A 22,537-nucleotide genomic window follows, 5' to 3' on the forward strand; every position below is an offset into this window, starting at 1 on the left:
GTGCAATACTTGATAAGGAATGTGTCTGTGCGTGTGGAATAAGGAGTTTCTTTGAATCCCAGGAGAAACCCAAATGCTGACGGTTTGTGTTTGCTTTAGTTGAGGCCCTCCTCCTCAGTGAAGAAATGGAGGAAAATGCTCCTGGTAAAAGGTACAGACTAAGAAAAAGATGAAGCAACTCAATTAGAGAGAGATGATGAAAGCAGCAAGAGACTAGTCAAAACTACAAAGCACGTGCATTGAGTTTTCATTTCCTTCAGTGTTACAACCGGTGGGCCGTAACGACACTTTTCTCACCATTACACGCCTACACACGCCCTTTAATTTTCTTCGGACATAAAACCAATGCAATTGAAGAGTTCATAGTGCAGCAGCAACGCGAAAGCAAAGAACGCTTTGGCAAATTAGAGCATCCAATAGGTTGGACAAAATAGAAGCACAACGACAATTAATAAGAGGTACTCGGGATGCTGCTGCTTCATTTTATTCTTACTTCTTGAAGAGCTCCAATAAGATAATGGAAACAAGAGAATAAATATTATCAGCACATTGTAGCCAGACCGCGTACAGAATAGACTAAATTAGAACTGACCCTTGAAATATAGCAAAGCAAGGAGGAAACAAACTCTCCTTGTGAAATAAAATATACATATGCATGGACTCTTAACCATTGGCACCCAATCCTCGGGATTTTGGACGTCTTACTGCAACCAGAGGTCTAATCATACCTTGTGAATCTTTCCCTAGGCCCATGCCTTCAACAAAACCCATCTTTGCCATCACTTTTGACCCAAATCCCTTTGTATGCCTCTCAAAAGATGCAAATTGTGCAGATTCTTTTTTTCCCAATTTATTACTCGTCCCCGGGAGTTCAGAAGACAGCCCTGATACTGTTGGTCGGCATTCCTTTTTTGCCAATTTATCACTTGTTTCAGGAATCTCAGCACCTAATCCAAGCGATTTAGGACGTTGGAGAACTTCAATGGGCTCAGCCATACCTTGGCCATCCTTTCCCAAGCCGCATCCTTCTACATATCCCATCCTAGCCATCATCTTCGAGCCAAAACCTGTAGTATGCAGTTCAAAAGCACCATATTTTATTGAACTGGAAGCATGTTTCTTTTCTTGGCAATTATCACTTGTCTCGCTCGTTTCAATTGCCGAGTGCTCAACCGTATCCGAATCCATTATACCACTGGAAACAAAGGACACAGGTTGAGCAGCAAAAGAGCCCCGTTTCCCACTTCGTTTCTTTTTGTTCTCTTCAGATTGCAATTTATCCGGAGTTGACTTGGCTCCTTTTGAAGTCTTCTTAGGAGTTTTCCTATCTCTCTTCACTGAGTCCATGTCGTAGACAGTGAAATCCAAATCCTTGTCATTAGTTCCTATCAACTGATAATCAAAAGCCCCCAAAATTAATTTGGAATTTTAATTCCTATAGATAATAACTCAACTTCCAAGCTAAATTTACTTGTCAGGATACCTTCTCTAAACGAACTGTATCACTGGAAGATGGCATACAAGTATGTTGTGTTCTTGTAACTGTCACAAATCTGCAAAAACAGATGTCATCAGTTCGTTTCCACAAATTCCATCTTCTATTTTGTAGATAGGATTTCAAAAGCAGATGAAACTTCCAATCCACTTTTGTATGTCATGGTCTTAGAATTATTACAGGAACAAAAGGTCAGTCAGATGCTTGAACCCTAAACCTACCCTTGAGGGGAGGAAAAAAGTGGAAACCAGTGATGTACCTTTTCTTACCAGAACCTTGAGAAGCACTTCTTAAGCGGTATATTGATGCCAGCCTTTGGACCTATTTATGTGCAGAACCAGTTACTATAGAAATAAATAGTATTCCACAATTGACAGTTGCAAAGTTATCCCCTTTTTACGGTTAATTAGGAAGTTTAAATTAATGATCTGCTGATTTTTTTCCCTACTTGAAAAAATTTAGATTTTTGAAAACTTAGGGCTGCATGTGCAATCTCTGTGAAGGAAATGGATCACTTTTGTGTCTTTGTATTGAAACCCCGTGGAAAAGATAAATCTGTTTCTGCCGCAACGAAATGACAACTCAATGCCATGCAATGCCTTTGATGCAATTGCAAGCCTATTCAACATTTAAACTATAACACAGGCAAATATACTCGTGAACGGTAGTCTATGGCGAGGTTCAACTAGTCTAAAGATAACCTATACTAACCACCCAAAAAGAGTTACAGGAATGTTTGAATAAAGTTGAGATGATGATGGAGAAAGGCATCAGGGGCAAATCCTGAAACCAATTATACCAGCACCAACTTCTAAACTGTAATAGAGAAATCTAATGACTGCCACTAGAAATGTCTAACAATCTAGCGCAAAATCCTCTCACTGCTTCCAAGTATCTAATTATCTAGAAGTAACAGAATTTGAAACTTGGATATCATGTAGAGAATCTTATTTCTTATAGCTGCAGATCCACAAGACTGGTCAAACTGCTATACTTACAGAAGGCCAAAAGGCAATGAAATATCACTTCTATTTCCCATTTTTTTCCCTTTTATGAATGCAAGGCGGACAAAGTGGTGAACCAAAGATACCTGGGAACAATCTCGAGAATGCATTGGCTGGAATGATAAAATCTCAACTCCATCCAAAACCATCCGCTGCAGTTTCTACAGAATAAGAAGAAAAAGCAATCATTTATCATTTTTCTTTATCTTTGTTATAATATAACAAGTAATCATTTTGGTTCCAAAGTCCTGGCAATCATGACCTTTCCGAGTTTAATTGAATTTAGTACTTCACTTAAGAGCAACTACACATAAAAACAATAACAAACAAAAAATTTGGAAAGTAAGTTTCTTTTTTTTTTTTGCAACGAGTATATGAGGAATCCAAGTCAGTTGTTGCAATGAACAAAATTGCATGAGCTCAGGATCCAGTAGGCACAAATGTAGTTTCCACAACCGAACTACATAAGTTTAGAAGAAGCATAATAACCACTGACTAATTACTAATGGCGAATATCACAGCATCAACCGCGCTATCCCCATTATTTAGCAGTGAGGGTGTTAATGTACTGAAAACACAAAAATTCACTGTTAATAGACTACAAGCTCCCCTAACATGCACCATCACAACTAGGAGGGGGAAAATTACTTGGACAACAAAGCATCAAGGATGGAAAAAAGGCACTTATCTTACCAAATTTATTTGCTGGAGATCAACCCCGCGGCCCAGCATTCTCTCCCGACGCTTGATTGCAATCATTTCCTTTCGATGCTTCTTCTTCTCACCTGAAATTATGCATCAGATGTTTATTGAGGCTTAGAATGTTATTCCTCAATCCACATCATGAAGGGTGCTCCACTGCAACAAGAAGCATATGGAACATTTGTGTCCACAAAATGTATTACATTGAATCTCAGCTTACTCTTTATTATCAGTATAAGCTGGACCTAGACTAACCATACCACCAAAAAAATAATCAAGGTTACTTTTTTGCCAGATTAATTTCTTTGCTGCATCGAATTCTTAAAACATCAACAGACGAATGGAAGATCTGCTGGTGAAGGACACTAGAGTTTATGTGGAATAAACAAGGAATATCACAACCAAAAGATGCATATATCCATCAAACAGGAAAGACAATGTTCTATGACACTGCAGAAAATGAAAATTTTCTTCCTTTATTTGCACAAAAAAGGAACTTATCTTCCTTTCAGAAATGAGTTGGTAGGTTCAAAACTATATGACCTTTTGTTCCCCAATGTTTCTTACGATAAGCAATTTTATCATTTCTATTTTAATTATTTGGAAAACATTCCAAAGAACAATGTTTATAGTCTCTCCAACAGTGTCTATTCCCCATACATTCAACAATAGAGGTCTTGTCTGAGAGAAGGCTAGACAAAATGAAACAAAAGAACATCTTGGACTGGATTAAAGTAGAAAAAGTGTACATCTGCCACTGGATGGTTGATGGGATGTAAAAATCTTTCCATCAGAGGAACGTCAGGGTATAGAATATTAGCTTCCAAAAGAGCTCATTTAAGAAACACTCCATGGAGTTCTATTTTCAAGAGGAGGAGCCAAATGAAGCAACTTGCAAGGAGGAAAGTCTTTCTCCCAGTTACTCAACCGTGTCAACTAGGTTTTCATTGAGGTAGTGTGTCAAGACATTTGACAAGAAGTATGCATCTTCTCGCAGCTTTATGGCTGCATTCAAGCTGCAAGGACACAACTTAAGGTGCTAACAGAATGGGAGATATTTACCACACCTTGGACCAGGCGGCAGTATGGATGCATTTAACCAAGAAAGGAAACCTAACCACATAAAACTGGTGGTTGAGGAAAGCAATTATATGAGAACAGTCAACCAGAAGTACATTAGTCTTATAAGTTAACAATAAATGGAGTTCCTCACCAGGAGAATTCCGAAATTTTCTACTCTTTTGGGCCTCAAATGGCCATGACTTTGGAAATTTGGCATCATGCTTCTTTCTTCCAGAAATAGTTCTTGGATCCTTTACAGCCATTATGTCATCCAAAGCTGATGACCAGGCAGACTTGCCAGCTGAAATTTTGCTATCTTTGACACGAGACCTTTTACTTGATTGAGGCTTCATCATGCCATATTCTCGTGATGCCTCTTGAAGGGCAATGCCTCCAAACTTTTCCAAGGTGTCGTCAAGTCTATCAATGAGAAGACCATTATCAAGCGATGAACGACGATTTCGTCCCACCAGCTGATCAACATCTACAATATTTTCACTCCCACCAATGCCTTCAAAGTAATCTGCAGCAACCTCATCATCAATATCTGAACTATCAGATGATTCTTCACTATCAGATGTTTCGGTGGTATCCTCTGATTCAGAAGACTCCAAGCTTTCCTCATCCAGCAATCCTTCTTCTTCACTTCCATCACTTTCATCATTTTCATCATCTGAGATATCTCGTGTATATATTTTCAAGCCACCTATAGATAAAAATCCCGGATTCTCCGCGGTAGACAATGTCTCAGCAAGAAATTCGTCTTCAACATCACCACTGGCATTCTCATCGTCAACATTCAACTCCTCTTTAGAGGCTGATGAATCATAAAAATCTTCTTTCTCCTCTGCGTTGGCAGACATTCCAATACCAGCTGTAGTCTCTTCTGCTTCGTTATGGAAACCTAAACCTCTATGAGAGCTTTCATCTAATGTGAAACCCATAGTGTAATCATAATTGTATTCCGAGCATTGAATATGCTTGGAGGGACCCTCATCTACATAGGCAACAATCGGGGTATCCTCAGAATCAACCAGAACGATTGGACATGAATTTTTTAATTTGCTCTCTCGTTCCTCATATCCATTGGCAAATGAACCTTCCTGAAAAAAGCCTCAAACAATTCTAAATCAACAAAAGACTAAAATGTCAGAATCACAACGGCATAGAAAAAAAAGACTTAATGAAATATGCAATTTCACAAAAACCATTCAATTTAACGACCAAACAACTTATATTGATTATATGACTTTACTTTCATTTCAATTGAGTGCGGAGCTAGATATAAATCCAACTTGTAACGATCATAGGACAGAATCTACCAATATTCATTAAAGAACGTATTCTACTTCACTTCGCATAACCAACACTACGCCCGACAATCCAGGAGCGAACAATGGATAACCTTTGTTTGAAATGAAAATCCAATCTTTGAACCAAATACATATTATTATTATTCTGCGAGCCAAAACGGTCTGCATCCAAAATTTCAGGCCCAGCTCAAAAAGACCTTTATTTTCTTTATGAACAAATCCCAAGATTTAAAGCAACTTCTTTGACCTCAAATACTGCTAAAAACTTCCTAGTACTCAGTAAAAAAATCTTTAGCAGTGAAATTTCAAAAGAAGCAGGTAGATGAACTGCATGTCCAACAAAAGATGGAGATATTAGCCCTCTAAATTTACAAAAGAACTTGTACCAAAAGCAAATGTACCTGAGCGTCAAGGGAAGGATACACGTAACCAATAGCATTTCCTCTAGTCTTGCTAGATTCGCTTCTGGAACCCGACCCAGAGACCGAACCCGAACCCGAGTTCAAACCTTTCCTCCCCTTTCCATTGCTAGACCTCTTGGAAGAACCAGAGACTCCATTCCCACCATTCAAATTCTTCTCTGAAATTTCGAAAATATAAACTTAATTAGTACTCCTACTTTTTTTGTAATCAATGAAACCCGAAGACCCAAAAAAAGAGGCACAAACAATTGTTTAAAGCGTGTCGCTAAGTTAAAAGACCTCTGGAGGGAGAAGAATTAAAGGAGGAAGACCAATCGGCTAAGACGCCGCCTTCCACGAAAAGGGCTTGGCCTCGAGCTGATGATGAAAAGTTCCTATGTGGTTTACGGCTCTTGGATTTACCATTAAACTTTTTCTTGTTCCCTCCTCCCATCCTTCACTGAGTCCACTCGTGGTAGTTCTGTTTGTGAAAGAGGTAAGGTGGTTTGGGCGGCGGCGGCGGTGGTGGTAGAACGCGTGGGTTGAGGCGGTGCTGTTGAGGCGTTGATGGTGAGGACGTGAGATCATGTGGCTGGAGGGATCAGAAGAAAATGATAATTGTTCATGGGGTAGGGGTAGGACTTAGGAGGCTGAACATTATTGTACCTTTTGAAATTGGACCGGTGGGTACAATTATATTTTGCGCTGTCTGGAGCGATTGTACGAGAAATGGATTTGGTGGGATTGTAGAAGATAGATTCCCACTAGTAACATCCGGGAATCATTCCTGTAGATGCGGCTCTTCTTCTTTTGCTTATGCCCCAAGGAAAGGACACTACGAAACGGCACCGCTTCAGAAACGCTTCTGGTGCACGGTCCAGGACGATGTCGTTTCTTTGAATTTGTGTTTGTGGCACCGCCACCGCTAGAACCTGGATCGAAGACCCAAACACGAGTTGGGCTCCTGATCCATCACAAGCCACCTCAAACGTTGCAACATGTTTTTCTTTTTCTTTTTTGCCTTTCATTTGTTTTTTGGGCTTTTTACGCCCAACCAACACATCATTTAAGATCATAGCGAGACCATTCATTGTCTCATTTTAAATGCTCTACATTTTTTTTCATTGTTTGTGGCAGAGCTATCCAGACATATGACTTCAGATCCGGCTGTACATATTTTTGTTGGAGTTCTTGGTTATCCCTGAGGCATGCTCTACGAGTCTACTCAGAGAACTCTCTTTTGGGCTCGGAGACTCGACACCTCAGGAGTTTACTCTTGCAACGCTAGTTCTTGTAGTCTTGGACACTCCAATTGGGGGGAAGATCAGAATACGGGCTTCATGGGTTCACGCAAAGGATTTTTAACAATGAATTCTGAAAATGTATTTGGACGTCATCGGTTTCTCTCTCTTTTTTTTACGGTAACGATAATATTTTTATAATAATCTATTTGATCCTACGAGGAGGGAGGTCTAAAGAAGTTGTAGAACGATGACATTCTTATACTAATAATCTATCCTATCTTATAAAGAGGGAGGCCTAAAGAGATATAAAGGATAAATAGATACACAGATCCAACTAAATCAAAAAGATGTTTTGACATCTCTTTTGAATTTTTTTCTTTGTAAGTGATGGGGTTCGAAACCCCGATTTATAACCCAAATCCTATAAGTGGATTTTTTTTCTCTATAAGTGGTGGGGTTCGAAGTTCCAAATCCCTTTTAAGTTGCAATGTTGCAAAAAGGGGCCACTAAACTAAACCCCAGTGGATCGTCGTAGGTTTCTCTTTATTATTATTAACATAACACTCTAACAGCCAAAGGGTGTTACTGTTCATTTGCTTTTTTTCGTCGTCGTCGTCGTCCGCTGTAGCATCTCAAATCATTCATCCTTTTTATTTTACTAGGAGGCTGATTCCGCGCTACGCGCGGGGGATCAATGTAATTATGCCCTAACTTGTATTGATTATTTAGAGTTGGTGTGATGTTAGAGTAAGAAGAAGCATGTAAACTATATAGGCTGTTAAGTTTACATTAAGATAAGTATGGAATGATTAAGATGAGAGTTGGGTGTGGAAGTGAAATAGGTTGAAATCGTACAATGAAAATTGAAAGTAAAAAATGTTAGAATGGTCCAAGCATTAAAAGTTATAAATGGAAAAGTAGTAGAAATGGTTTGTTAGTTGTTGATGTTGATTTCGTTTATATCTAAAGTTTGATGCATAAAGTAGAAAGTGATGATTTTATAAATTGTATATGAAATGGTGGATAACGGTAAAATATATTGTTCAAATTTTTTGGTTTTGAAATGCATGCCTTCATATTTCAATGTAAAATATATTGTTCAAAAAAGGGTAACATCTTCCTATGTGAAGATCAAGTACGATTTTAGATATGATAATCAATAAACGTTAATCAAATTGAAGTCTTGAAGGGTTTCAAGTCTCATAATTAAAGTTCTTATTTTTAACAGGAGATTCTATGTTCTTGTAGCAGTTTATCAATACAAGAAACAAAAAACTGGTAGAACAAAAAGCCAAAAAAAAAAGAGAGAGAATGATCAGCTAACCTGAATCAATACAAGCTCCAAATATATAACACAAGATGACGAAGAAAGAAAGCTCGTTACAGCAACCACATATGAAGAAAGCTGCATGCAAAATATAAAGGGAAAAGAGGAGAAAAAGACAGAACACAAATAAGAACAAACAATGGACAAATGAAAGGTAGAACAAAGAATGAAAGAAGATAGAAAATTTGAAATAGCCTTACCTTAATGCAACGGCAAAATAGAAAACACCCATAAACAGAGAAAGTAAACCTGAATTAGTCGATGAATGACGGACCAAAAAACATATTGGAATAAACAGGAGTATAGACGAAATAGTTCACTAAAAGAAAAAGCGCATCCGACGAATATTGTTCAATTCTCACAGACAAGGACGACCACAAATTGTCCAATAATAATAATCAAAGAACACAGAAAATTAAAAATAGGCTTACCTTAACGCAACGACAAAATACAAAACACCCATAAACAAAGTAAATACGACTGAGTTAGTCTACGAATGACCAAGCAAAAAACATATCGGAATAAACAGCATTATAGAAGGAATAGTTCAGTAAAAGGAAAAGCTCACCTGACCAATCTTTATGAAGGAGAGCAAAATGAAGAAGAAGCTTCGGAGGAACAGAGCAATAAAAGAGAAAGTAAGAACCGAAGAAAACAAAAAAGGAATGATACAAAAAAGGACTGCAAAAACTTAACATATCACTAACCATTAGCATAAGCAGAAAATCCCAGCAACAATCCATAGCTTTACCGGCAGCGGTGGCTTGGGCAGAACAAAGAAATTGCGGTGGGTTGGACAGAACAAAAGAAATTGCCACAGTCATCCTTTCAATAGCCGTCGACAGTGAAGGAATGATGGTTTTTTACAAATGCAACCCAAGTGTAAATAAAAATTGACCTCCTGACAAGTGCAAACCAATTCGTTGTGGCTGGTAAGAAAAATATAATGGGAGGGCAAAACTGGAATACATTTGTCCAGATAGTCAACTAAACTGAGTTATTGCAACGATGACAATCACTTCCCAATACATATGGGAAAAGGCGGAACAGAAATGGTAAAGTGGTCCAATCGTATACAACCAAAATGAAGACAATAAATGTACCATTCATTTACAAAGACAACGGTCTCAGCATTTTGGAATTTTTTTTTTTGCACAAACACATGCAAGGACGACCACAAATTGTCCAATAACATTTTGCCACATCAGAAAAAAAAAAAAGAACGGTCTCGGCAACATCCCTACACACTTAGTACATATGTGTTAATTAATTATTTATTCCTTTTTTTTTCTATTACTACAAGGCCACGCGGCCTACTCCTTCTTTTTCTTTTTTATTACAAGGCCACGCGGCCTACTTCGTTAGCTGGATCACTTTTTCGTCTGTCATTTTTCTGTCCTCTTTTTCCTCTCTTGTGTATCATCTTCGCATCTCAATGGCCTGCGAAAAACTTTTCCAGCTTCATTTCCTTAATGAAGTTTTGTTTCTGCCGCTCATTACCCTATGGTTTACTGTTTTCTCGGTTTGCCCGTTTCGCTCTCTTTTGCTTGCTGGATATCTCGCTACTGTTTCTTCTTCAGCTGCCTTTTGTTTTCATTTTCAGCTGGCGTCTCTCAAAAAACTTCATCGGAATACTTTCCCAGACCGCTATCCTTAACGGAGTTTCTTCTTGCTCAGCCGCGCCAATCTTCATCTTCAGGTGACCTGTTATTATTATTTTTTTTACGTCTTTTGTGGTCTCTTTTTTTCCCCTATGCTTTACCAGTTTCTGTTTTTCCGCGTATTTTTCCGCCTTCTTCCATCTGCGTTTTTAGGTCAACTGTTCCTGCTTTTTTCCCTGCTCGATTTGTCGCTGCTGGGTTGCTTTTCTCTTCGTCATTGCTTTTTTCCCTGCTCGATTTGTCGTTGTTTTTTGAGCTGGCCTCGGAGAAACTTTTCCACCTTCTTTTTTCCCACAGGTGGCCTCAGGAAAACTTCAGGCCACCCTTCGTCGTTTCTGCCCTTGCCGTTCTTCGGGTGCTTTCCCCCTTTTTTTGGGTTCGTTTCTTCCTTTTCATTTTCATCTGTGACGGCAGAGATACTGATTTTATTGCATTCTTCTTTTTTTATGTTTTATTGCTGATTCTGGTTTTTATATTGTTCCCTTCCTTTTTTCCCTTTTGAGTCTTTGATTTTTTTGTTATGTCAGCCTGTTCTCTTCACTGTTTCCCCGTTTTTCCCCTCGTTCTTTGTTTATTTATTTCACGTTCTCTTTTCCCCTGGGTTTTTCCTTTTTCTTTCTTTTTTCAAAACAATCACTATAATACTATCACTATAAGTTCCAAAAACATTATTCCATCATAAGAATTGTCTTCTTAGAGAATGAACAGAGCTGCGGATTTGTCAAAGTCTGTGCCTTAACCAGTCACACCTCCCCAACGATGCTGGATCACAGCATAAACCATAATAATGTCTCTCATTTGTGAAAACTGCAAAAGGGAAGCAAGTTTTTTCTATGTTTTCTGTTTTGCCTTTCCTTGCATTGCTGCCTAATTGTCTGCATGTGTTGTTTAACCGCAGATGTAATGGGGATCGTTGTTCATGCTTTCCCTGCACGAGATGTTTATATGGAAGGGACTATGCGCCATGGGAGAGACTATGTCATAGTTGACCACATGTTACCGTTTCATTGTGGTTTACCTTACTTTTGTCCTTCGTTTGAGCCCTATTTCCCTGTGTTAGATAATCCTTTGATTTGTGACCTTGCTGCAGTAAACGTCCAATTCTTTTGACTTTGTGGCAGGATTTTGAATCTGTCGAGGGCTGTGTTATTGATGAAGCAATGCCTACCATGCCTATTATTATCGCTATGAGAGTTAGGGTCTTAATGGAAAATTGTATGTCGCTCTTTTTTCTTGTGCATTATGTTTTGTTTCCTTGATGCCTGGTTGGTTTATTTTTAGTTGCCTCGCTTGTTTTGTTGTACTAGATATATCATTGTCGACCCAGCCATCTTCTGTTATACTTGTTGCTCTTGATGTTTTGGAGGCACGCGAGCTTGACTGCTGGTTGGTTTTTATACTTTTGAATTGCTGTTCATCAGTGTGTGGCCTTTTTTATTCTGTTATGGGCTTACTTTTCTTTGTTGTTTCTTGTAGGTGTGAAAGAAATGTCTTGGAATTAGTCCATATGATTTTTGACAATAAATCATACGTTGATCCGGCTATTCTTTTACCTCATGTTCGTGCTCCAACTCTTACTGCAATCTCCAGCGTTGCATCCTTCACTCGCTTTGTTAGTGACTTTCTATTTTTATACCGCAGCTTTTTCCTTTGCTGTTGTTTTTCCCCTTTTCTGTAGTTGTTTTGCTGAGTAGTTGCTACTCTATGTTGTTTTGAGGATCGAGCAACCGTCTGGATTAAGGGCCGTGTTGAAATTGCGTGTCCAATGACTCGCTTTTGGCATCTCGCCTGCCCCCACTGTTATCATTCATATGATTTTTCCACTACCTTAGGGATTAGGTGTCTTTCTTGCGGCCTGGGAATGTATATTTTTCCAAGGTTCATTCCATGTTTGGTATTAGTTAGTTGCTTTGGTTCCAATTAGTCTTTTTTTCAAATGGCTTTGTTTTCTCCTGCTGGTTATTTCCTTTCGCTTGCGTAGGGTATGGATTAGAATTTTTTATTCATGACGATACTGGCTATGTAAGTGTTGTCACTCTGGGTGCTGAAGCTGAAAAGATAATTGGACTTAGTGCATTTCAATTGTACTAGACAGTTGATGACGAGGTTGTGTTTTCCTTTCCACTGCTCGGAGCTTTGTTCACTGTAGTTGTGCCTTGCTATCAGCTATTTTCTTATCCCCATTTTTTATCTGTGCAGTTTTTTGGCCTGTATAGACAAGTTTGCCGTCGCCTAGAACGGAAGAACCTGTTGTGTTATATAAAGCATTCCTCATATGTGATTAGGTCAACGGCCATCGCCAAGTTCACAGTTGTTACTTGCTATTTGTGTTAGGATCAAGGCTGCTTTTCCGATTGCCATGTTGCTCTTGGCTATTGGCCTTCTTGATCTTTTGAGCCTTTGAGTCTGTTGTTATGTATGGACTGTATTTTGTCTGTTAGGTTACTTTTTAACTTGATCTGTAATTCAGTTGCTTGTAAATAATGAGGAGCCTTTATCCTCCCACATTCACAGTTTAGTTCCAATAACCAATTGTTTAAGGACCTTTGTCAGCAATGCCTCTGTGTCAGCAATGCCCAGTTGTGGCTTTTTTCACACGGGATTTGCGCCTTGGATGTTTAAGACATTCCCAATTCCGGTACTACATTTGTTTCCCTCCATCCCATTTACCTACTGAAAACTTGTGGAGTGATTAATTTTGTTTGAGAAGAAGCTCTTTTTTTTATGCGTGTTTCTTGCTGTGATTATATTTTTTAAGGATGAAGAAAAGAAAAGCATGTAGAAAACTTGTCACGGATTGCATGTGCATTGTTTTGGTATTTTATGCTTTATTGAATTGATAAAACAGGGGATGACACTGTAATTGGGAATGGTGAGGATGATGATGGAGCAGGGCCATGTGGTGGAAAGTTCAAGAAGTTATTAATTTTCTCTGGGAATGATTACCTAGGCTTGAGTTCCCACCCAACTGTTATCAAGGCCGCAGTAAAGGTAATTTTTTTTTAATCAATATGTTGTTGAGTTATGGATTCTCCTGATATCAAATGGAGAATTTTGGTTAATAACTTGTGTTGTGTTGTGGTTTCCCCTGACAAATTAGGCAGCTCAGTTGCATGGGATGGGACCTAGAGGTTCTGCATTAATTTGTAGTTACACAAATAACCACAGGTTGCTGGAGTCGGCATTGGCAGACTTAAAGAAGAAAGAGGTAGTTTCAAAATTTTCATTCAGTACCCAGTAAATGCAGATTTTTCAAAAGGTTTTATTGATAACATTTTTATTTCAGAACTCTAAACAATCAAGTGATAAGAAAAGTGGTTATGACAATCCATATGACAAAATTTTTAGTTAGGTGTGATTCAACTAGGTCTTGGTTGCAATGAAGCTTAAACCCAATGAATTGGTTCTTGCCTCCCATGTCTATTGCAGCAATATATTCATTATAGATTTCATTTCTTTAGAAGGCAACATATGTCACGTATAAACAAATTGGATGTAACTTCCTATTTCATGTACTATGGTCAATAGATGGTCAAACTTTACCTGCTATGCTTTTGATCGTAATGAAGGGTTGATGCTGCTGGATTTAGACTAATGAATTCTTGCTCTAATATCACATATTAGGATTGCCTTCTCTGTCCCGCAGGCTTTGCAGCCAACATGGCACTTATCACAGCAGTTGGAAGTGTTGGTTTGCTGTTAGCTGAAGGGGGAAAACCTAAAAGGGATGAAAGAGTTGCCATTTTTTCTGATGCACTCAACCATGCATCAATTATCGATGGTATCCGCCTTGCTGAGAAACAAGGGAGTTTAGTCAACATTGCGCGTTCGTATTGGTCTTTATACTGGCGCCTTCGTTTAACCATTACGTTTCTTGCATCGATGCTGCTGGCTTCTGCAAATTCAAAATGCTCTTCGGAAATACAAATGTCTCCATGGTCTTCAACAAGGAGAAATACTTGTATTCATACCCCAGTCCCGTACATCCCTTGCTGTTTTAATTTTCGGAATCAACAGCATAGAAATCATGTATCCATGGCATCATACATTTCACCTTTAATATATTAGTAGCTTTGATTACCAAATTAGTATATCGCATCCATTACCAGATTAGCTTGTTCCATTTGTTCAACAGTTTTCGATTGTTAACCAATACATATACCTCCACTATTACTTCTGATCTAATATTACTTATCACTAAAGCCAACTATTATTTACACAATTTTAATCTTTCATGGGTATTCACGTTTTATATTCCACCGCGCGAAGCGCGGTTTACCTCTCCTAGTACGTTGCAATGTCGCAAAAAGCATTGTCACGAAGAATTAAGTGGGAAAGAAATTTACGTAGCTGGCAGCATTTGAATCTGTCAATTTTCGGAGCTTGTTAAAGCAAATTTGCCGTGCGACTGACAATTTGACAGGCACGAGGCATAAAAAGGAGGAGCGAGTCGCTCCAAAGGCTGCGCTACAACAATTCTCCTGGAAGCATGGAATACATATCAATTCCCATCGCTATCGGTACCAATCGATTGAGACGAATATCGCTGGAAGTGGAAGTTAGAAGAGTGTGGATCATCTCTTTCACACAGAAAGTGGAGTCGATGCTTTCAATGATAGAAACTCAGCAATATTTCCTCATCACAACTCAAATTTTGATTCATTTCGTTTATAATGGTTGTCCGAAGCATTCTTTTTTTTTAAAATTTATTAACATGATCTAACCCAAAAAAAAAAAAAGGCAAAATTTTTTTTATCTGTCCAACATGTACAGACGCACGTACTTTGAAATTTATGTGCACGCAAAGAAAAAACTTTGTGCGAATCTGCCAAATGTATAACATTTTGTCTCATAAACTCCGAGTAATACTTCGTAATGAGATTATACATTTCTAATTGTGCATATGAAAAAGTTTTACAACGAATATTTGTACATATATCTGACTTATTTTCTCACCCCATAAATATTAGATGTGTATAGATATACATAATATATCAGACGGGTATAATCATGCTATCGGACACTCGTTAAAAAAATAAGTATGAACTATGATTTTGACATGATTTAATTCAATTTCTTTAAGAAAATTTGCCCCCGCTATGATTGCTTGCTAGTAGGCATATGGCAATTCCTTCTAACGTTTATAAAGTCGAAAACTAGAGCTTCCCTACACGGATATATAAGGAACTCTCCCAAGTTTGTGTGGAAGACTTGATGAGAAGAAGAATTAAATGTAGTGTTCTAGACGCCTGAATCCTCTTATTTATGAACACCCTCAAAGTGACTAGGCATGTCTTTATAAAAATACTTCTTAATTAACAGGTTTATGAGGATAGACGCTTTCTTGATAGTAAGCAGTTTTTTGTATCGTACACAACTTCTTAATAATCAATTAACATATATAACTGTTAATTGAAATAAAACAATAGTTACCAACTTGGACTTTGTTTGGATTGCATTTTTCTGAATTTTTTTGTAGAAAAATTACTGTAACGATTTGATATTTGTGAGGTAAAATGGTGACTGAAAAATGTGCCCACAAAGAACGTAGCAATTTTTCTTTGAAAATCTGCAATCGAAACACACCCTTAATAAACATTAATTTCAGGTTGTGAAGGGCCAGGTGCCCTAAATGCCCAGCTTTTTATTTAACCTTATAGTCATTATAGGACAAACACATTGAAATTTTAGAATTTTCTTCCAAAATTTCCTGCTATTCAAATTTATTTGAATTGGTGCACAAATTTCTATTAATATTTTCATTTTCCAGATACTTTTCAATATGGGATCATCATCACAAACTGGTGCATCACTTGCTATTTTCCACACATACATGATGTCTTGTATGTTCTTCCAAATTCCAAACGCGCAACGCATCGTACACTGGTGAAGTAGTTGCGAATATGGATGCTACTAGCTAGTTTTTTGAGTAGGAGTTACATTCTAGAATCTTGACTTTCCCATCACAAGAGTAAAACTCCTCTCGCAAACTTTCGAAAACGAAATTGGTGAAGTTTGTTAATTGCACGTTTCCACTGACTTGCCCCAAAGCAATCTCATATTCAATTTTGCCAACTCGTACAAGTCTCCACAAGGGTTGTTGGAGGAAAAATCTAAGCCATATTGCTAATTACTTGTATCTAAGCTAAATTGGTGGAAGATTATAGCATCTTCTAGTCTGTGCTTGCTTAGTGCTCTTGGCTATGATGAATGCTAGTTTGGAAGGAAGGAGCTAGCTAGCGGAAATGCTACTCAAGATTACTGATTCGACTCTCAAATCGTTTTCTTTTTTTCTTCTTCCTCATTAGACTTGAAATATCATAAATCGTTAGTACTATGTGTCTAGAAAGGTGGGCACGTTAAATAATTTATTGTAGTATGACCGAGAGGACCTCCTGCCAAATTTCACCGATACCTTAGAGCCCTTTTCAATTTATATATCTGTGATGACGTTATACAAAGTTGATTTTAGCGGTAATTTTTGGTGAATATGTAGAGTGCGACAAGCTCTTCAAAGGAATCGAGGTTCATTATTAACGCCACACGTAAGGCGTGTGCAAAGAACGTGAGAATAAAGATTGAAATAAATATCTAATGCATGTACTGCGAACTAAAAAGCATACACATGCTCTCTCTCTCTCTCTCTCTCTATATATATATCTCTCTATATATATATTAGGGATAATATTAGAAACCTCCTTGAAGTTTCTCCTAATACCACTTAACAATTCTGAGGTTTTAAAAATATTACTTACCTCTCCTATTAATTGTAAAAAAAAAAAAAACTATACTAACACTCACTTGATAGATAATTCACATATTTTGAATTGATTTTTATAATAATTAGTACAGCTTAAAGGGTTGAGCCATGGATTGAGACGAAATTAGGAAAAAAATAAGATTCTTAAGAAATCGATTTTGAGCAAATAGAGTTAAGTTGGTGCTAGTGTATTTATTTATAAATACTTTTTTGATTTTTCAAATTTATATTTTTATGGGCCATGGATTTGTGATGTGATAGTGCTACTAGAAATTATTTTTTAGGTAGTGTTTTTTTTTTCCGGAATAAACAAAGTGGTTTCGGAGTATTTTTATTTAGCAGAATGAGTAAAATGGTAGTTTAGGAGTTCTCAAACTTTTATTACACAAATAATAGAAGTAAGGGAGATAAGTGATATTTTAAAATCTTATGGGCGCTAAGTGATATTAAGAGAAATTTCAGAGGAGGTTTATGATATTATCCCTATATTTTAATCCTCATAATTTCAGGCTTCGGGATGCCAGGCATTAAAAAAAAGTGATATCAGGCATGAAGCTGCTGCATTCACGCATGAGTGTTGTTTTCTTTTCTTTTTTTTCTTTTTTTTTTTGTCGCAACGATAGATGTCCTATAACCTAATCTAGCCTAGTCTAAGGGGAAGGGGAGGAGGTTCGATGTGAGTACAGACTCCATCGATGAAGGTCAATTAAGACCGCCACAAATTGTGACAAATTTGTGTGAGTACAGACTTGTGCATTCACGCATGAGTGTTGTTGGGTCAGTCAAACCGTGTATGAGTCTGATCAATTACATGCAAAGATTATGACCACAACCGTTCGCTCTTTTTCTATGACAGACTGCATCAATTGATCAGACCCATTTTCTGGAAAAGTTGAATTATATTTCTACGAAATTAGTATACTCTTTTAATTTTTATGTACACACAAGGGAATTAATAGTTTTCTTTGGGTTATATTTACTTTATATCAATGCAATAAACTTAAACTTAAATACGATATTTGTCATATATTCTAATTATAATCTTTTTAATCTTACCACTCAATCTAACCCTCCTCTAGAATATGCACAGTATATCTCTATATTGATATTATTCTTAGGAATTCAAGTCAAAGTTAAATAGTAATAGTGGCTACTTTGCGGTGAAGTAATAGTATAGTATAACTCTATGTTGATATTTTTCTTAAGAATTAAGTCAATATATTACCTTAGGAATTCAAGTCAAACTTAAATAGTAATAGTGGCTACTTCGAGGTAAAGTAATAGTAGTAGTAAGCTTCCCAATTTCTCGAGTCGCGTTTGTGTCTGCTGGGTCCCTCAGTATATGCTTCAATAGAAATTAATATGCTCGATTTTGGATTAATCAGATATTATATAGAGCGTGTTTAATGTTTATACATCAATTTTTTTTTATTTGTATCATAAATAAGTTTTTTCAATTACTTTTTTTATATTTTAAATTATTTTTTATTTCACATATATTATATCATAAAAAATATTATAATAATTATTTCAAATAATATCATATCCAAAATAATCCACGGACACAAAAACGGTTTACATAAAAAATAATAATAATAAAGAACCCCCAAGGAGTGTTAATATCGTAGACTGGCAGAAGGGAGGCCCCATAGCGCGTATGGTTGAGTTGTACCGGGTTATTTAATGAGTGTGGGAATCCCAGGAGTATGCGGCTTGGTTGCACAACTTGTTGGGTGGGGGTTTGTTAAAGAGACCGTATAATAATTCCGCGTAAGGCGCTGTTGCATCCGTTTCCGTTCTCTCTCTCGTCTGTCATCACTCCTCCCTCCTGTGCTCTTCTGGTCCTTCGTCATTTATAAGCTTCATCTCCTCCATTTTTATAAAATGCCATTTCCACCCACCTTTTAAATCTGTCTCTCCCTCTAGCTCGCACCCTCCTCACCCTTGATCAGATTTCACACATATAAGAGAGCAGAGGGAGGAGAGAAGAGTAGACGAATTAGTAAAAGGAGCGGAAGGGGATGGCCACAGGAGCAGCTGGTGACGGAATCCTCCGAGGTATGTTTGACGGATGCATTTCCGGCTCCGATTTGGGGATCCAAAGAAGACCTTACCACCGCAATTGTAGCTGCGCTTTGCATAAATCCCGGGGTCACTGCAGCCATGCGTCCAAGTACAACAATGTTTCGTACCCTATTAGGCGTTCCTGGAGCGAGGGTTGTCTAGCTCTAATGGGGGCTGCAAGTAATCACAACAATTCCTCCCCTTCGCCTTGCACTTCTCCGGCGTTTGGGGCGGAGGCTAAGAGACCCCAGTTGGTTTTGAGTAGAGAAGACGAAAATGATCACGAAAAATAGTAGTTTTTCGTTTCTTTGAAATAAGATGTTCTGAAGGTTGACATTAAGAAATTACTACTAGTGGGTAGGTTTGTTCTTTTGTTCTTTGTTTTTTGCCAGATTTTGTGTCTTGACTGCATTGCATGTCGTTGGGCTGTTCAAATCTGGTTTATGCTGTAATTTTGCGGTGGAAAGTTGGAATCGGGCAAGACAAAAATGTTGATGATCAAGAGAAAGAGCAAAAAAAAAAAAAATGGGAATAGATTCAAAAATTAATTTCTGTTAATGCCGTGCATGTATTATTTTAGAGCTTTCTCTTGAATTTCCTTGTCGTTTCATCCCATCTATCTATCTCAGGTAATGAATGAGCAAGAGGATTCCATCTCGATTCGTACAAACGTATCAAAATATTTTGGCTTGACTTGTCTGTTTGTTTAGAGCCTCAAGGTTCCTTATACTCGTCTCTGGCATTGAAGCAACTAGAAACATCCCAGAAAGCGTTCTTCACTCGTTTTCGTTTCACTTTATTCTCCACCTTTTTCTCTACATGGTTGAAGAAGCCCAGATTTCAATGCGACATCTCACAAGTCCGACTTTCCAGCTGCAGAACGGCAGAAAGAAAAGAAAACGTGGCAAGTGCAAATTCATGTCGACTGAAATATATTTATTACTAAATAAAAAAATATAAAAATGAAGAAAACAAATATATCTAATCTAACCAAAGTTTAATAAGGGAAATTGAATTGAAGATGCATGTATCGGCATTCAAAATTCAGCAGGCATACAGTCTTGAAAGCTGAAACTACCTGTTGATTTTTTTAATTTATTTTTACCTACAGGTGTCCCACTTGGAGCGTTTTTACCACAGAACGATCCAAAACATTTCTGGTGTGCACGGGATAGGAGTTCGGGGAGACGTGGACGGAGGGAAGTAACGCCGTGATGGGAAGCACTCACCCCTGTGCTTTTGGGAGGACCACGTTTTGTTTTGTTTTGTTTTTTTTTGTCTGTTCCGTTTCCACTTTTATTAGTTTACGAGCAAAATTAGTTTAATATAATTAGTGGGAAAAACTATAACCCATGTCGGCCCCATTGCCCTTTTACTGAAACCGAACACATAATTTATTAAATTGTCCCGATTTGTTTATCAGCAGCCAACCTACCATGGGTCCCGTTTAAAACTTAATCATGGTAATAATGATGGTCATCACTCTTTCCACGGTTATTAGATTGACGGGTATCTCTCTTAAAGCTCTCTTTTCGACTATTATGAGGCCTTTATAAGATGATGGTCCCGGATTAGCGACACTACTTAGATTGCTGGGGTAGACTGGATTGTGTTTTTCTTGCGAAAAAATTTCATCATTTTCCGTGAATATTCTTTCAACCTAATTTTTAATTATTTTTTTACTTTACATATATAATATATCTTTAAAAAGTGTTATAGTTATTATCTTCCGAAAACTCTCCAGAAAAATGCAATCCAAATGGGTGCAGCGCCTTGTTTGGTTTGTTATTTTCTAAAAAAAAAAATTATATTTTTTATGAATATATTTTTTAATTATTTTGTTACCTTATATATATATATATCAGATCGTTGCATTACTTTTGCTACGAAAACTAAAAAAAAATCCAAACGAATTAGACTGAATAATCTACTGGCCCAAAAAAGTTACACCCGCATACCCAAAAAAGAGTAGTACATTTGCAAAAAAAAAAAAGTTATATCGTGCCAATTTTCCAAAATACTATAGACAGAAAAACAGAAAAAAAAAGGGAGCAAAATGAAACGAATTAACAGAAAGAAAAGTCAACCGCCATGTATATTACTACTGCCATTTGGAAGCCATGTTCAGAGGTTAGAACCAAAGCTGTAGACATGCCAAACAGCTACCTAGCTCAAACCCTCTCAAGTCTCAATTGAAGTCTTTTACCCATGAAATGGATTTCAAACCTATCATATTGACTTACCCACTGGAAACTGTAGTTTTCTTGTGGAAGTCTATTCTCCAAAATCCAATTCAAAACGCGACCCTCATTTCAATAACTTAAGCAAGAATGATATCAATTGACGAAGATGCCTACTCTTTTAGGATTGGATATCTGCCTAGGCTTGATTGTTTGACCAGAAATGATCGATAGAAAGAGCCCATTTTCATATTATCTTTTACACTAGACACCATCAAGGGCAGTGTTTGATAGATCTACCATAGAGTTTGCCTTCTCCTTCTGTGCCCGGGGATTAAAAATATTTTTGCTTTCTCGTTGATTGGTCATGTTTAGTACATAAAGCAGCATACTATCTCTTTTTTTCTTGCTTTTTTTTTTGGCCTTGATTGAGGGATATATCATGGCTCACACCCGTACAACTTCAATACCTCTTGTTTTAAGGTAGTGATTTGGATTCAGGGTTCATGAAGGATAAATTTCAGGGAGAGTTCGACCGATTAATGTGTTAGACAGGATAAAAGTAATCAAGGAGTTAGATAATACAACGGTATACTATAAAGTATGACAGTAATATCATATTTAGTATATATAGCCAAAAAAAAAAAAAAAGGTAACAAGTAAAGAGGGATTCATAAAGTACAGTCATTAAGTACGCTCTCTTCATTTCCCAAGCCTCGTCTTATCTGTTAGCACATGGTGGAAACGAGTGGTGTAAGTGTGCTCTAGAGTCTAGAGCTGCGTTCTCCTAGGAAAAATTGCTTTCGAAGGGAAACAAGAAAACCTCTGAGAAAGTATTTTCAGTGACTTTGCGCTGCTGTGTGTCACAAATTGAAGCGTCTTTGCTGCATAGGTATGGAAGAGTACTGCTAGAATGGGGTGCCTGGATGGCCCAATAAAGCGTCCAAATAATAGGCAAATATCAGCATCCATCACACCTCAGAATTGAAAGACTAGTAACAACGAGCGAAGCTTCAAAAACAGTTGGGTAATAAATGGGAGTGAAAAGATCCAGGGAACGGATGCTACTTCTTCACATTGCATGACGATTGAGGACCACTTCTGTTCTGCTTTTATCTTCATTTGCATTCTTTGTGAACTTAGCCCACATGCGGGGGATAAAGGATTCAAAAGCAGGACATGGCAGACCAATTTGATCCAAAGAATGTGATGAAGGCATGATCTTCAAAGAAAAAAGAGGCAGAAATATAAACACGTTGAGCATTGAGAAGTTTCTCTTTCTTTTTTTTTTTTCACCTTTTTTAAATCTTCTTTTAATATATTC

At 37.5% G+C, this 22,537-nt stretch overlaps 2 protein-coding genes and 3 long non-coding RNA genes across 5 annotated transcripts; 3 read left to right on the forward strand and 2 right to left on the reverse strand.

Moving 5' to 3' along the window:
• Window positions 1–459: 459 nt before the first annotated feature.
• On the reverse strand, window positions 460–6,571 carry LOC140009413 (uncharacterized). The gene is made up of 8 exons (XM_072054774.1): window positions 6,278–6,571; window positions 5,978–6,156; window positions 4,415–5,366; window positions 3,193–3,284; window positions 2,586–2,660; window positions 1,755–1,816; window positions 1,484–1,553; window positions 460–1,392 (listed from the first exon to the last, which is right to left on the reverse strand). The coding sequence occupies exons 1-8, from the start codon at window positions 6,429–6,431 to the stop codon at window positions 664–666; spliced, it is 2,313 nt and encodes a 770-aa protein (XP_071910875.1). The 5' UTR covers window positions 6,432–6,571; the 3' UTR covers window positions 460–663.
• Window positions 6,572–7,931: 1,360 nt separating this feature from the next.
• On the reverse strand, window positions 7,932–9,528 carry LOC113734778 (uncharacterized). Its single transcript, XR_011817296.1, has 3 exons — window positions 9,256–9,528; window positions 9,117–9,156; window positions 7,932–8,626 (listed from the first exon to the last, which is right to left on the reverse strand). It is a non-coding gene; the product is annotated as an uncharacterized lncRNA (long non-coding RNA).
• Window positions 9,529–9,820: 292 nt separating this feature from the next.
• LOC140009414 (uncharacterized) lies at window positions 9,821–11,422 on the forward strand. The gene is made up of 2 exons (XR_011816814.1): window positions 9,821–10,247; window positions 11,108–11,422. It is a non-coding gene; the product is annotated as an uncharacterized lncRNA (long non-coding RNA).
• A 45-nt stretch (window positions 11,423–11,467) lies between these two features.
• Window positions 11,468–14,294, forward strand: LOC140009639 (uncharacterized). The gene is made up of 6 exons (XM_072055736.1): window positions 11,468–11,595; window positions 11,686–11,821; window positions 12,680–12,788; window positions 13,058–13,200; window positions 13,310–13,417; window positions 13,834–14,294. The coding sequence occupies exons 1-6, from the start codon at window positions 11,468–11,470 to the stop codon at window positions 14,275–14,277; spliced, it is 1,068 nt and encodes a 355-aa protein (XP_071911837.1). The 3' UTR covers window positions 14,278–14,294.
• A 4,238-nt stretch (window positions 14,295–18,532) lies between these two features.
• On the forward strand, window positions 18,533–20,458 carry LOC140009415 (uncharacterized). The gene is made up of 2 exons (XR_011816815.1): window positions 18,533–19,937; window positions 20,145–20,458. It is a non-coding gene; the product is annotated as an uncharacterized lncRNA (long non-coding RNA).
• Window positions 20,459–22,537: the final 2,079 nt, after the last annotated feature.

This window comes from Coffea arabica, chromosome 6e, assembly GCF_036785885.1.
Source record: "Coffea arabica cultivar ET-39 chromosome 6e, Coffea Arabica ET-39 HiFi, whole genome shotgun sequence".
Classification (NCBI taxonomy): Eukaryota; Viridiplantae; Streptophyta; class Magnoliopsida; order Gentianales; family Rubiaceae; genus Coffea; species Coffea arabica.

What these genes read in the sequence shown, in the direction of transcription:
- LOC140009413 (XM_072054774.1), bottom strand. Translation starts at nt 6,431, where the DNA reads ATGGGAGGAGGGAACAAGAAAAAGTTTAATGGTAAATCCAAGAGCCGT. An exon ending in ATCCTTCCCTTGACGCTCAG is followed by an intron (nt 5,367 to 5,977) that starts GTACATTTGCTT and finishes GGCTTTTTTCAG; the next exon opens with GAAGGTTCATTTGCCAATGG. An exon ending in AAAATTTCGGAATTCTCCTG is followed by an intron (nt 3,285 to 4,414) that starts GTGAGGAACTCC and finishes GCATAATTTCAG; the next exon opens with GTGAGAAGAAGAAGCATCGA.
- LOC140009639 (XM_072055736.1), top strand. Translation starts at nt 11,468, where the DNA reads ATGCCTGGTTGGTTTATTTTTAGTTGCCTCGCTTGTTTTGTTGTACTA. An exon ending in TTGCATCCTTCACTCGCTTT is followed by an intron (nt 11,822 to 12,679) that starts GTTAGTGACTTT and finishes TCTGTAATTCAG; the next exon opens with TTGCTTGTAAATAATGAGGA. An exon ending in TTATCAAGGCCGCAGTAAAG is followed by an intron (nt 13,201 to 13,309) that starts GTAATTTTTTTT and finishes CTGACAAATTAG; the next exon opens with GCAGCTCAGTTGCATGGGAT.